Source organism: Poecilia reticulata, linkage group LG2, assembly GCF_000633615.1.
Source record: "Poecilia reticulata strain Guanapo linkage group LG2, Guppy_female_1.0+MT, whole genome shotgun sequence".
NCBI lineage: Eukaryota > Metazoa > Chordata > Actinopteri > Cyprinodontiformes > Poeciliidae > Poecilia > Poecilia reticulata.
In genome coordinates, this window is record NC_024332.1 from 13,458,462 (window position 1) to 13,473,757 (window position 15,296).

Consider the following 15,296-nt stretch of genomic DNA (forward strand, 5'->3'; position numbering starts at 1 on the left):
TACGGAGCAACAACGTTTTCCCGCTAGCATCGGAGAAACCACAGCTATTAAACAGTTTAAATAGACTCATTTTGACAATTTAGTCAAGGAAAAAACAATTATAAAGACAGAAGAGATTCAAATTATTTGTAAACACTGATCAACTAAATTTAGTATTTAGGTATGACACTAAAACAAAGGGCTTTAGACAGTTTTTTTTTAGCAAAGTCTGGACTTCATTCGATCACCTGTAGTCACCTCAATATCTCCTGTCTATGCTTGTTATGATTGCAAAGGAGAAATAGATTAATACTTTTAAATTATTTGTGTATTGAAGTCAGACCATTGTTACAACATCTGTGTATATTTAGTGAAAGCGAGTATTTACTAGTCCATGCATAAAAAACAAAATATGTGGATTAATGAAATTGGACTGGAAGATTCTACACTGATTGCACTTTAAAAAAAAAAAATTAAATAAGGTTGTTGATTTGTAAAACATTTACTCTATTTGTGAAAAAACAAGGTTTTTGCAGTTGTGCCAGAAATATTGTAAAAACTATATCTTGTCCTCATTCTAGTAAACAAATGATCATGCATTTGGTTAACTAGATCACACACAAATGTTGACACGGCGACATTTCCGCCACTTCTGCTAAAGTTAATAGTTTTCAGGCAGAAAACAAGAAACGTTTCTGATAATGCCACCCTGTGCATCCGCTTTTCTGTCGACAGTAAACAGAAGGAAGATGATAAATGATAGGAAAAAAGAACTAAGAAATCACTTGTTTAGCAGAGTGGTACATCAAACTGAAACTTAAAGCTAAACTCATTGCTGTGTGGGGGAAAAAAAGAGGATATTGATAAAAGTTGATTCAGAATAGCTCAAGCAGTCATTGCTGCTTCGTCCACATTTTGTGAACCCTACCTAAATTCGTCTGCGTTTGTTCTGTGGCCATCCACTCTGCCTCGATTCACAGCCATCTGGTCACACTGTCTGCAAGCGTCCATCCCTCCACCACGTTACCATTGCAGCACACTGTATTATATAACCATCTCTACATGAGCCAGCAGGCACGAAACGAAAAGGAGCGACAGGTTTATGAACCGAGGGGCATGGATTCATATTCACATGTCAGCGGGGACAAAGACCGTCTTACATCTTACATCTGAAGCCTTTAACTGAGAATCTACAAACTTTAGCATGCTAGCGTTTCTGGAAAGACAGTGCGAACTCTTCAGACTGTTAGCATTAATAAAACATACAACATGCGTGTACTTTAAGTCCCTTTCAGATTAGATGTAATAGTTCTCCCTTCAATAGAAGCCTGATGTAAGATTTATAACTACAACTTAAAGAGAGTACTGACTGATTATTCCTAGCAGGTCCATTCATTAGTAAAAAACAATTATATAACCCCAACAACTGGCCCTACGTTGCTCATGTTTACGAAGTCCGTTTTTCAGCAAGACGTAAACTTTAGGGAGATGCTTTAAAGATCAAATGAGCTAAACATCTTGATATGCAAACCTTGTAGAAAACCAGACCGAATCAGACTGGCTTCTTTTTTGAAAACAAAAGGGAAAAAATAGAGTTGAGTTCTGTATTTCTTTTATTTCAATTATTGATTTTAAATACAAAGAAGCAAATCAGAACATGGAACCAGAAAAGCTTTTACACTGGCCCTAATAAATTCTACTTTAGGCATTACTTAATTATTAACGCTTCATTTAACTGCTTCCAGTTCAAAACATTCAGAAATAACTAACTGGCTTGAATACACGGAAAAAATAAAATATCTTGTTTGTAATATAAATAATAGTTGGTTACAAGAGCTGGTAATAAAAGATGTTGCGATATTAAAACTTAACAATGTTTAAGAAGTCCGTTGAGATGACTGCTATCTCGCGAGCGCTAGCTAGTTGCAGTTAGCATGGCTTCACCCGTTGGAACAGAGATGGCCGAACTACTTCTAAATGACTTGTGTGGCAAAATTTTGGTTTTCCAGAAGGAACTGTAAACGTTGACAAAGTGACAAAAAAGACTCAAATAATGTGGAAGCACTCCAAGATGAGGCAGAAGGAGGCAGAAATCACAACCGATAGCTGGATGTCTAGGGGCACGCTAAGCTAATCACAGCGCACACTATCAGTGGCAACTAGGAAATTTAAATTCTTGTACTGCTGATCTTAAATGGTGTGAAGACATTTGAAAAATCAGAAAAAAAGACAACCATTTGTTGAGTTTGTGGGAAAATGAATACAAATTTAGAATAGGGGCCTTTTTGCATCTTATGTTTGCTCTTTCAAGTTTTCTTAAAAGTAACATTAAAATGTCGTCCCATTTTGTCCTCGTGAGCTCTGTGTTGAGTCTCATCTAGTGAGTTTTAGGTATAGCAACAAAAAAGAGCGCAAGCTAAAGTAACTAGCATCTAGGGCTGCACAGTATATCGCAATTTTATCGTTGAAGCGTCGCTGCACACAATACGCATGCTGCGAAGAAATGCCTTATTAAACACTTATTGCAGTCCATTTAAATGTTTTACAAGAGTAAGAAAAAAAAACAGGCAACTTTTCAATAAAAATGTGAAACAAAAGTAATATTTTTTTTTTCTAGAAACTGGACAGACTACCTCATGTCTGGTATTTATGTTTGCAATGAACCCAAAACAGGAAGGAAGCAACGCTTTTCAGCTGTTTAATTATCACAAGTCATATCGTAATCGTGACTTTCACCCATATTATTTATTATAGCATGTCGTCCTTCATGTCGTGCACCTCCATTAGCATCACGTCAGAGTTTAAAACTACTCCCACGCTGGCAACAATTCTTCACAAAGTCACACACATGCAGATCAAAAAGTGAGAACACTCACTGTTACAACACGTAAAAAGAAAAATTGGTCACAGAAGTTCAGTCTATTATTTATTTTTTTTTTTTTACATTTTTCTCTTGAACTGGATCCATCCTAACCCTAATTCCCTCCTTCTGCTTACAGAAAGTGCCATCTCATTCTGAAGGATTACAGTCACCATGGTGGACTGGCTTCCATCATAGCACTCCCTCCAACTTTCACCCTCCGTCCCTTTATCCTTATCCCAGCAACACACGACCAGGGCTGAGAAGGAAGGATGTTCCGACTCTAATGACCTTCCTCTGCGCTTCTCCTATAATTCCTCCTCAACCCACCCCTAATTTCAATTTCATCTTCCAGCCGTTGTTTAGTTCTGACATCTGTCTACTCGTAGATGCAGTCCTCTTGGCTGTGAGCCACTAATGGCTGAAAGTTTTCTTTTTTTGTTGCTTGAAGATTTTAACATTTGATGGGCACCAGCAACCCTCCCGATCCCACTGAGGGACAAGGGTGTAAGAAAATGGATGGATGGATGGATGGATGTATTTTTTTTTCATTCATAAAACTCGTTATATTTTGAAACAATTTTTGATATGAATCTTATTTATCTCCTTATATGGGGTTTTGTACATGAACTATTACAAACATGCAGCAATTGTGACAAATTAGTTTTTCATTTCTGTAAATTCTGTCTCCATGAAGATAAGCTAACAGCTACAAGTGGCTAAAATCAAGTCAGATTTTATAAAGCGACAGCTCAAACGCTTCATCTTTAATTATTCTAATAAGCTGTTTGACGCTTCAAACTGTATTGTTGTAATATGAAAGTTATTGCTGAAGATTTTACACATATTAGCATTAAATTAGCATTATTTATCAAATAAATATGTCAATAATGACTTGAGTTAAAAAGCAAGTTGCATAGCAATTCTTCTCAATTTTCAACAGATATCTCCTCTTTTTGACCGTTATAACTGACCATAAACGCCTCCTGCATCTTATGAATCAAATAAAAACATTAAAATAATGTGCTTAGAAAAGAACAAAAAAACAGTTTCCATGAAATGCCATCTGTGACGAAAACAAAAGAAAAAAAAATCACAGAAGTCTTCCAGCTGATGTGCAAATATTTCCAGAGAGCAGCAGCAGCAGTCCATGCAGTGAGCATTATAAAACGTGACCCAGATAATGTCAGAGGCTCACTCTTATTTTTAGATGAACTATAGCCAGCAGGCAGAATTGGTCATTCCAAATAAACTCATTAACAACAGTACAAAAATTTACCTTGTTAGAAAAAGAAAGAAAATCATGCAGTAGATCGCACTAAAATAATTTTTTTTTCAATTTTAACAAAAGACAATCTAGAGTCCAACTTTACGCTAAATTCTGAATCACCTCATAAACAACCTTCCAGTCACAAATCAATGCAGAGTTGACTTCCTGTAGCCGCTATCAGCTGCAGAGCTTCCTCTTCCTCCGTTTGGAAAGGTCACGGTAATAACTGCATGTTGGACCGCAAAGAAAAGTTTGGAGTGGAGACGGCGCTCGCTTTACTGCTGCTGCTGTCACGGTCAGCCGTGGCTGTGCTTCACTTCCTGCGCCGTGAAAGGTCACGGCAGGCACGGCTAGCATTCCAGTTTGAATAGCCGGAAGGCCGGTGAGCCAGCTTTGCATGAGTCCATTCCTCCTGACAAGTTTGTAGTTCCTCCACGTTACGGAGCCACGGCCACACTATTAATAGCCTCCGACTTAAAACTCAGAGAAAGAAAATGTGTTTCCGATGAGATTTCTCTTTTGTGCAACTAATTGACAACCGTGCATTTTTTTTACAAACTTACTTGAGTAAAGTATTTTTTAAAAACTGACAGCTGTAAAAAGGTCAAACTGCTTCTATAGACAATGTTTCAGCTACTGTTCCAAAAAAAAACAAACATTCTAAATACTTTGAACAAATATTTAGCAGAGATTAGTAGCAGGATATTTTAATCCATAATGAAAGATTTTTGCTGCTGAGGGAATTCCCAATGATATTGTCTAATCTCTTCAAGTTTTGGCTAAGAATGTCAAACCATCCGATAAAAACCTAGATTTAAACTTTTACAGTCAAATTAAATATGAAGAACAATTTACAGCTGCAGTTCTGTCTGGATACTTTCACTAAACAAAAAACAAAAAAAACCAACTAAACCGTCTCCCGCTATCTTTAGAGGAGCTGGAAACTGGAGCAAACACGCCTTTGTTTTGACCTGCCTCCGTTTATTCCTGCCTAAGCCGTGGCTCAGCGTACCGCCTACAACAGGTCCAGAACTCAGCTGTGAGACCGCTTTCCAAGACCCCATTTCCTGCTTACATTTCCCCGGTTCTCATGGACCTTCACCATCTTTCACTTAAAATCCAGATTCAGAGCTGTATAACTGAACAAGGTGTAAGGTTTTTTTTCCTCTCTTTTTATGTGTATGTTGGTATATTTTATGTGATGTTGTTATTACTGATGTATTTTATCTTGGTTTTATTGTGGATTTTATGAAAAGCATTCATTACAAAAGCAGGCATAACATAGATAAAAAATAAGCATCAGCTACCTGAGCAGATAGCCCAGCTAGCTAGTCATGCTAATACTGACTGATTTTATCTTGGTTTTATTGGTTCTATACCTGTTTCCAAATGAAAAGCGGAAAATTTAAAATTTTCCACAAAAAACACCTCAAATCTCTGTGAATTTATGTTTGTTCTATTTAATGATGGCATATTAAGGACATTATAGTGAGAGAAAAGGAGTAAATTCCTGCCAAAAAAATTCATAAATCAAGCGAATTATCTTAGAAATGTTCCAGAAAAAAAACAGAAAAGTTCTGAGCTGCAAAAGTCAAAAACTTGCACAAAAAACTCAGAAATGTAGAGATTAATGGCAGAAATTTTTTTTAAAAAAACAACCTAAAACAACAAAAACGTGGAAATTGAAACAAAAAAATCCAAAAATAATCTTAAAGAACATGTTCACTTTTTGGAAATGTCCAAGTTTTTTCTAGAAAAATTCTGAGATAAAGCTCAAAATTGGAGTTTTTTCCCTCAATTCCTTTTGACTCATCCATGTTTTTTATCTCAAAATTTCTGCATTTTTTTGGCTAAAATCTACTCCTCCCTTTTCCTTCTATCCACTATCCCCCTGATACTTTCGAGACAACGTGCTAACACAATATTTGTACATAAATATTGTTCAATACCTTGTGGGGCACAGTGTATTCATTGCAACGACTGCTGCTTTGGATTCTGCATTTCAAGTGCCCCACATTCCCCCTCTGCTTGTAGAAAGCCTTTTCAATCAGCTGGATGGACTTACCCTGATGTCAACACTTAGAATAGATTTTAGTTACCGATGTGCTTAAGCTGATGGCGACGGATGGAAGGATTGTGATAAAAGACCAGAAAGAAAACCATGAGAAAATTGTGCTCAATGCAAATGTAAAAAATATTTTATGTTCAGTTAGCATTAATATAAATGCAAGAGTTACCTTTTCAGTTTTCAACAAAGATAACAGCCTACGCTTATTGACCTATGGGGCTTTTCTTCTTTACTCTGTTTTAAATGAAAGGAAATAATCACTATTTAGTGGCTTTGCTAGTTTTGTAGCCATGGCGACAGGTGTAATCAACAGCTAGCCTAGCTTAGATCAAGACAGTATAATACTTAAGATTACATTTATTTCCCCTTTTTAAATACTGGAAATAACAGACCTAATCTAGGGAGAATCCTACATGATTCATAAAGGTGGCATAAATCTGGCAACATATCGAGTGAAAGCATATACAGAAGAACTAAACTGCATGTGTGGCTCTAAATGTCGTCCCTGGAGGCTGAAAACTCCAAACCTCCGAGCATGAACACTCAGACCCATGATGTCTGTGTGCAGGATCTCCTGCGCATTAACGGGGCTCTGCTTGGCTGACGACTGGCTGGAGGAAAGCCACACCCAGACTCACTTCATCAGCGACGCGGAGAGCAAAAACAAGCATCTTTCCTGTGCGAAGGTCAGATAAAGAGATGCAGAGGAAGTGAAACCGACTCGAGAGACCGCGCGTCATCTGTACCAAAACCGTAAATAAAATTCATACCTCCCACTTCCAGTTGCTTTTTCATACCTAGTTTGACTCGTTTTGACGTCCTCAGCTTTAGTTGTAGCCTATGCGTGAATCGTTACATTAATGAGGCAACCATTTCCTGTCTGCAGCTGTTGAAGAAAATCCTCCTGCCACCCACTCCATTCAACACAAATACGAACATCAGAGCGCACGCTGGGGGTGATTACTGATGTTCAGAACACATGGACCTTTCACCTGCGATGCATAACGTCTGACAACAGAGTTTCCCTGATGTGGTGAAGCGCACCACATCAGGGGACGCTTGAGTTATGAATAACATAGTAGTACAGAATGCGACATTGCAAATTACAGCCTTGATATGGACAGTTTGTCCTCGTAATGACTAAAGTTAGAGAGTTTTATTGCACATTTCTACAGATGACATTTATTAGGACGGACTTTTTCACGTGGCGGTTTTTAAATCATAACATCTGATGGACAAGCATCATCTTTTTTTTTTTTTAAAGATTGCCCTCAACATCTTAAGACATAAAATGGGATCTCGATATTTATGCATCAGGCTTTCAGCAGACAAACCGAGAAAGAACTGAACTTAATTTTTTATTTTTGCACTTTTACCACCTGTATAACTCCTAATGAATTACGCTGTTTATTTCATCTCTAAATTGCCTTTACTGTCAAATTTAAATGCATTAAAAAGACAACAAAATGAAGCTCAGCAATTACTGTTCAGCGCATAATATTGCTGAACATAATCACTTGTATTAAGTGTTAATGTTGTAACTACAGGGGGAAATAAGCAGTTTTTTAGTGTCTGTTGTTGCAGTAATGCCCATGTTTTCCTTATTATCCATTTATAAAGACGTATGATCCTTCCAGTCTACATTTACAAACCATTTCCATGTACTCTGACAAGCATGTAAAGTGTATGTTTGAATAAAAACAAGCAAATGGAGAGGGAAAACTGACAAAAATACTTCAAAATTGTTACTTTATGCCTTTCGTGATGTCATCTGAGGCATGGGCGCTTTTGTAGATTTTGTATTGATTAAATAATAATCTACAGCTAAATCAGAAAAGGAATTGAAAATCTGACGAAATATCATTCTGTAGGTGATTAAATATATCGCAAGTGAGTTTGATCAATTTTACCAAAATGTCTGGCAAGTAGCTTTAATATAAGCAAACTATCTAGTCCAGAAAGCTTACAATAGACCCTGTTTGTATATTTGTCCATGTTCATTAGTTCAAATGGAAACTTTGGGAGTTTTGTTGGACAAACTGATGGAGTGGATCTGTAACAACACCGAAACGTCTTGAACATTCCCATCATCTTAACTCCGTTTTGTTTTTTAAATCCCAAATTTCAGCTGGACTTCTCGAGGTTCTCACAAACGGAGCGGTTATTTATGCTGCTACATGACAGGAACAGGGCTGTGGTTTTCTAATCTAACCATCGCACCAAAGCCACCAGCTTCTCCTCGTTGCGCTGATGACTTCCTCCGTTTCACTGCTTCCCCCGCAGACATCCACACGCTCGCTGCATCAAGCGCCGGTCCTTTGGCCCACTTTTCATGGGGGAAGAAAAACAAAATTGTTGGAATCCGTTTGCGCTTCCTCGACCTTCCGTGAACTTAAAGGAAATATGTCCCCGCGAGCTTGAAGTGATTAGAGGAGCGGCGAATTTGTGGGGGGGGGGGCTGGTTGGAGGAAGAGACAGAGTAAGTCTTTAATTCAGCCGGTTCTAAACGGGTTAAACCATTTCCTCAGAAAGGGGGATTTCCAGACCCACCAGCTGAGTGTGGTCTTACCCCCAGAGGCTTTTTAAAATCCAGTTTCTCTCTTTTTGGAGATTTACAGTAATTTTCCATTACTTCAAAACAAAAACATGAAATATCTAACTTCTGTACTTGCTTATAATGCCATTTAAATAATCTGTTCTTGTTGGATTCCTGTTCTGTAACGGTAAAGTTCTCTACACTGTAGACAAACTCTGTACATTTACACTCAGTGCTTTTTTTTTCTAAACACATTTCCCATCATGCCTTCAGCATGTGTTTGTGGAGAGTGGGAGGATTTTACGTGACAGACTGGAAGGAAGTATTTGCCAGAGATTCTCAGGTGGATTTAGATCTGGACTTTAACTGGGCCATTCTAAACACATGAATATGCTTTTGTATGTTGTTTTCTGTCTTGCAGCAGATTCTCCTGCATTAAGTTCCATCTATCCTCCAATCAACTCTGCTGACCTGCTGGAGAACAGCTTCCCCACACCATGATGCTGCCACCATGCTGAGTTCAGAGGGACTCATTTGTTACTTTTCCCCTGTAGCTATTGTTTGCATATCAGAAGAAAAAAACTTTACTTTGGCACCAGGGTACTTTTTACAACACCTTTGCTGTTTCCAGTGCATTGCTTGTAGCGATCTGCAAGCAGGATTTTTATTTTATTTTGTGTGTTTGGTTTTTAGTTCATTTTTATTTATTGTTTTTAATTGTTGTGTTTTATTTTGGATATTTACAATGTCTCCCAGTGTGGAGTGTTCAATTCAAGTTTACTAGTCTTGGAGAGGATTAACTTGCACCATTATAGTATTATCAGTTGAAAAATGTCTAAAAACAACAATCTTAGCAATAATTTCTGGGGCGATTTATCGTCCAGCACAATTTTGTTATTGTGACGGGGTTGAGTGTGAATATGTCTGCAAGGCACTGTATTGACCAAATACCTCTTTGCAAGAGACCAATAAAAACAGTGCAATAGCAAACTCATCAATGCTTTTTCCAGTCTTTTTTTTTCCCCACACAGCTAACTTGAGAGCTCCTCTTTCTGGTGTGCTGCTTCCTCCTCCCCTAACGTCACGTTCTGTGTTATTTTTCTATCCCAACAGCTGCTGCTGGCGCACACAGCTGCAACACCTCCGTCGGTCACCCTCCTCAGCCATTCGCTGGTCAAGAAGGCGCAGCAAATTGCCAAGTGTTGGGGATCAAGCGCACTTATGCGAACTAAAACACATAAAGACACTCACTCGCATGCAAGCTACTGGGTCAGATTCGGTCAGGACCCACGTGGCAAACATGGGTATGATTCACTAAATCCTGGGGAACTAAACCCAAAATGTCACGTTCAGTTTGTGTTCCAGTGCATCTGAGCATTTCCACAAACACTCGGTTTTAATGAAACGTTTACTGCTGCTGCCGGGCCCCCGCCCCCAGTCGCAAGAAGAGAAAAACAACTCCACGGAGCAGGTCTACGTCTGCTTCTCGGGGAGGGCAAGAGAGATGGGAGGGGGATGTTGGCTCCCAAAGCAGCAAAAAATTATAACCCAATGAATCCACCGTGCCTAATTAGGAGGAGGGCTTCATTGTTCAAATTATGGTGCAACAGCAGAGCGGGCAACCACAAGAACTCGCCTCGGGGGCCGGCTTCACCGTCCATAAAAGCACCAAATTGAAGTCGGACTCAAAGCGATTTCACTTACTGCTCGTGCTGTGTACCCCCTCAGAAGCGGAGACCCGACGGACCTCGGGATCGTTCCGTGGCTCCCGACGCCATACGGTACGGGTGCTGGGCGTGCACCCGTACCGTATGCGAGAGAGAGCTGCCCCGCAGGCAGCGGTTTCAGAAAGGGTCCTGCATATTTATTCCGCTGAGTAACAGAAACAATTTTAATTGGGTTGGAAGATCCCACATTTTCCGACCCAGTTTTGCTGCAGCAGCTCCAGTTTTTCCACCAGCAGACTGTGCTGTGTTGTAGAGTCAGGCAAGAGACACAGAGAGGTCCCCATGGCTGGGCAATGTGGACTTAAGGTTTTATCGCAATATTTATCACGATATTTTGTGGTAGTGTCGTAATAACGATAAAACCGTCTATAAGACGATTACTTAGTTTTTTCGTAACTGTATGGCTGTGACCGCTTATGTATGTATTCCCATAAATAAATATTGCACTTGAAAAACATTCCCATTCATAAAACGCTTCTTTAGGACACTAGTCACATAAAGAAGCGTGATTTATATCAGTAAACTGCACACAGCAACTGTATTCAATCATATTTTCAAATTCATAGCCATTTATTGAAGAAATAGTGAATCCAACAATCCCAACAATACGGACAGTTTTAAGGGAGTTTAAACATCATTAATTGGAATTGATTATGACGATGATAAATTGAAATTCTTATTATGATAAGACATTTATTATGATATATAATAAACAAGACTGCAGCATAAACAGAATCACACTCTAACCACACTCCCCAAACCTCTTATTCACTACTGATGCCACAAATAGAGAAGAAAAAGTCAACACTGTCAAAATGTTACCATTACCTTATTTTCTTCTCCTTTTCTGGGACACGTCATTGACAGAGTCGTTTCTGCCACTATCTTTTTGAACTCTTCCTGTTTTTCTTTCCAATAGGAAGTACCTTCATTGTTTTAACGTATATATCATTCCTGTTCCTTCCATCTCACAGACTGGCTTCTCTCAGTTAAAGGGGAGCTTTTTCTGTCCGCTGTCACCACATGCTTGCTCAGGATGGGGGATTGATGCAAAGTAAACAACTCACTGTAATCAGATGAGCTCTTTCTTTTGAACATTACATGGTCAACTGGATATTATAATTGAGTTGGACTGAACTTTATGGCACTGAATCGACATTTTATGATTTGATTGATTGATTGATTTCAGTCGAGTTTGAACTGAAGTCTAAAATGTTGTACCTGATCTAGACCAATCTCCTGTTGTTCTAAACTGGATTTATACAAATTAGGAATGTACCCATCTGGAAATTTGGACAGATTTCAATACACAGTATTAATCTTGCTTTACCAATAATCTATACTATACGCATTTCATTACCACTACCACTGTCACGCGTTCCAAAAAAACCACATATGCCCAAATGTCTTTTTTTTTTTACAAGACAATTAAGATGTAGCTTGTACCACACCAAATATCGTGTGCTTTACAACATAATCAACCGAGTGATACATGAAGGCTGCAACATCGCTATCAAACAGAAACATCTGGAATGCAATATTTGTTGAATAAAGCTGAATGAAGCATGCCAAATGTCATAGCTGACATTTACGCAGCAAACAAATATCCAACTTTTTCATGGCGGACTGAAAGAACTCCAATCTTTTCACCCAAAATAACATCAGCATGTCCAATACTTTTCAAAGCGTCTGCAGTCAGAACAGTCAGGTCGCATTTTATCCAACTTTTTTCGTCTTTGACATGAGACATGCGTGAACGCAGTGAATCCAAACAAACAGAGGCTGAAGCAGGCAGTTCGACAGCTTTAAAAATCAATCTGAAGACGGTGGTATCCGTTATTACTTCTGTAAACGGTGCGTTGCTGTGTGACGTCTATGTTTTTCTTTTGCGTATGTCGTGGACGTTTGCACAGAAGTCTTATTTAACAGTATTATAAACAACCACACAAAGCATAAAAATAAAAAAAAATTCGGATTTCAAGGAGAAAAAAAGTGAACTGAACATCAAAACCTGCTGTGCAACCACAGACAAAGTTCCACATTTTGCAAGCCTTGTGATCAAAGAAAAAGTGTTTATGCCAGCTGACCAGTTCCCCACAGAAACACCAGACACATACATATGTAATGACATAACTGGAACCTGCTTAGATGATGACATCAGCTGTGATAAATCCACAATTCTTTCGCTAACTAGCTTTCTTTAATTCATAGAGCTCCGATGTACAGCCTATCAAATAAATTACAGGCTTGTTTTTCGTGAATGCTGTAGATATAATCTCCTGACATCTTTCCCGATGTTACAAAAAGCTAAACGATCCCRCCGTAGCTGTTATTGTTAAATAAAATACAGAAATCACTCAATCGCATTCAGAAGTGTAAAGCAGATTTCTTTAAGCACCCAGCTGTCCAACAGGCCTTTATAATCAACAGAAACTCAGTCAGATACGACTTCCTTCCCCTCATTTCTATCAGCCAACATCAGAATCCAGAAGCTGCTCCTCCCTGATGGAAATCTGGGTTGCATGAGAACCAGGTTCCCCCCATCGGATGCCTCCTCTGCTACATGGATGTGAGTGGATGGGTAGGCCTACATCCCCATTAATGCAGCACCGAGCCACTCCGGCGAATGGCCTGCTGGGCAATGGTGTGCACAAATGCGCAATGAAACACCGCCCACCCAATGGCGCACAAGTCGGTCAGCGTGGTAAAGGCCTGTCATGCACGGATGGGGTTGGCCCGATCAGCCCAACGCCAAGCATGGTCTGTGAAGGGGATATTTAACTGGGGCGTGGATGAGAGAAGCAGCGAGAGAGAGGGGTCGGGGGCGTCGGGAATGAGGAACTCCTAATGGAATAAAAATAGACTAAATAGTATGTATTTCTCCTTACTATTTGCATCGCTGAATGCATAAAATAATACGGGATGGAAGAGAAGCAGCTGAGAGGCCAAAACGCTATCAGAGAGATAATCCAGGCCAGACCGCTCCGGTCCCAGAGGAAGCAGCGGGCGGGGGTGAAGGTGGGGGGCATGGTCGGCTATAATAAACGTTTTCCTGAGACTGAGAGAGGAAAAAATACATAGGTGCATGTTTGTGCTTCGGTTTCCGCCGGTTTGTTCTCAGCTGTGACACTGTGACACACACACACACACACGCACACGCACACGCACACACACACTGATGGAGGCTTTCACCAACCTTATACACTTGTCCATAGGTGCCATTTCCCACTACTTCCACCAACTCGAAAATCCCAGCTGGATCCTGGACATTAAAACACACAAAAAGAGGGGGACGTTTAATTGATCTCGTGCTCGTAATTGCATTCAGGTTCGTTTGGTGTATAAAGCCGGCAGCGCCCGGCTCGCCTCTCCTGCCAGCGGATATTAGACAAAGAAAAGCCACCGCGGGGCTGTGTCACTACGGTGCAGCACATTTATTTTCTTTATTTAAAAACATAACGACTGCGAAGAAAGATGCGAGCGCCAGGCAAACTCACCCTCAATGATGCCAGGTCTATATCCACCAGGCTCTTAGCCGGAGAGTCGTTCGCCATTTTCGCAAAAAGAAGAAAAGAAACGGTGATAAATCAAGAGGAATAACGGCGTGTTTTGGTTTCCTTCAAGTGGACGAATTGTGTCTCATCCTCGTCACGTTTCGTATTAAATCCCACGGCTGTTTTAGTCTACTCAAAGCGTTTTCCTCTGCTTCTAGTCCCAGACAGCTCCCTCCGCTGCTACATACCGACCGTAGAGCCTGCGCTGCTGACGGCCTGCCGGACTCGGAGTCCTGCCTGTCCTGCCCTCCCTCTCTCTGTTTGTGTGCAGGTCTCTCTACCGGGATTCTCCGCCCTCTCTCCCTCCCATTCGGTCCATAAGTCTCTCTGTCCCTCTGTCTTCCATCGCCGCCCCAAACGGGGACAGTCCAAGATTTGTGGAAGCCCAGAGAGAGAGAGAGAAAATGATCTCTCTGCCAGAGCCGACCCAAAATTGTGTGAGAGCCGGAGCAAAATTTGATTTGGGGGCTCTGCAGCTACCGTAGATTAATTCATATCACCTTTAAATGAGCCATATCTAAACTATTATTATTTGTATTATTATTGTTGTTAAATATTTTCATTTCACATTAAATAATAATAATAATGATAATGTTAATATTGATAACAACAATGGCTTTCTATTACTCTGCACTTCCTTTTAATTATTATTTTCCATGTCGAACTTTAATTTCTACCGAAAACTTTGGTTGGTGATGTTGACCTACTATTATTTTAAACACAACTGTACATAGCGACACTTTCACACATTTTCTTTTTATATCTGACAAGAAATGCTTTAAATACGTCTATCTCATGTTGAGAAGGAAAATAAATAAAGCTGCACTGCTGCCTGTCTTGCATCCCAGGTGCACAAAGCGCTGTTAAGGCAGATCCTTTCTCCCACCAGTTGTTACACTTTACAACCATCACTGCTCCCAAACAAGTTGTTTATTTGTTACAGAACAATATTGATCTTTTTAGTTTTATGGACAGGGTTGCTAGATGTGTTGTGTTCTGTGCAGTGACTAACTGTTCTACTTTCCCACACCCACATCACTGAAAGAAGAAGAAGAAGGGGGGAGAAAAAAAGAGAGACAAACCTTTTTCCCGGCAGGATAAAAAGTTATTTCAGTCAAATTGCAGAAGAAGTAGCGCTGGTTAAAAAGACAGAACTAAATGTGGACTCGTCTCACCAAAACAGATGTTTCAGCTGCCACAGTGATGCTATTGACATTACAGCACCTATATATACATATACATATGCAAAACATTTGTATTCATCCATTTTCACTTTTATAAATCTACAATAGAGTGAAAATG

General features: G+C 39.7%; 1 protein-coding gene across 7 annotated transcripts in view; it reads right to left on the reverse strand.

Annotated features, from left to right (window-relative positions):
• Positions 1–14,393, reverse strand: part of LOC103478343 (mitogen-activated protein kinase kinase kinase kinase 4-like) — a 94,835-nt gene extending 80,442 nt beyond the window's left edge. For 2 of the 7 annotated variants that reach the window (XM_008432178.2, XM_017301744.1), the window contains exons 1-2: positions 13,938–14,385; positions 13,637–13,702 (exon numbers count right to left, since the gene is read on the reverse strand). In XM_008432178.2, the coding sequence (XP_008430400.1) occupies positions 13,637–13,702; positions 13,938–13,994 (123 nt within the window). In that variant the 5' untranslated portion in view covers positions 13,995–14,385. Of the gene's footprint in view, positions 1–13,636; positions 13,703–13,937 lie in introns of all 7 variants that reach the window. The other 5 variants (XM_008432109.2, XM_008432117.2, XM_008432134.2 and 2 more) reach the window with 5 other exon arrangements.
• Positions 14,394–15,296: the final 903 nt, after the last annotated feature.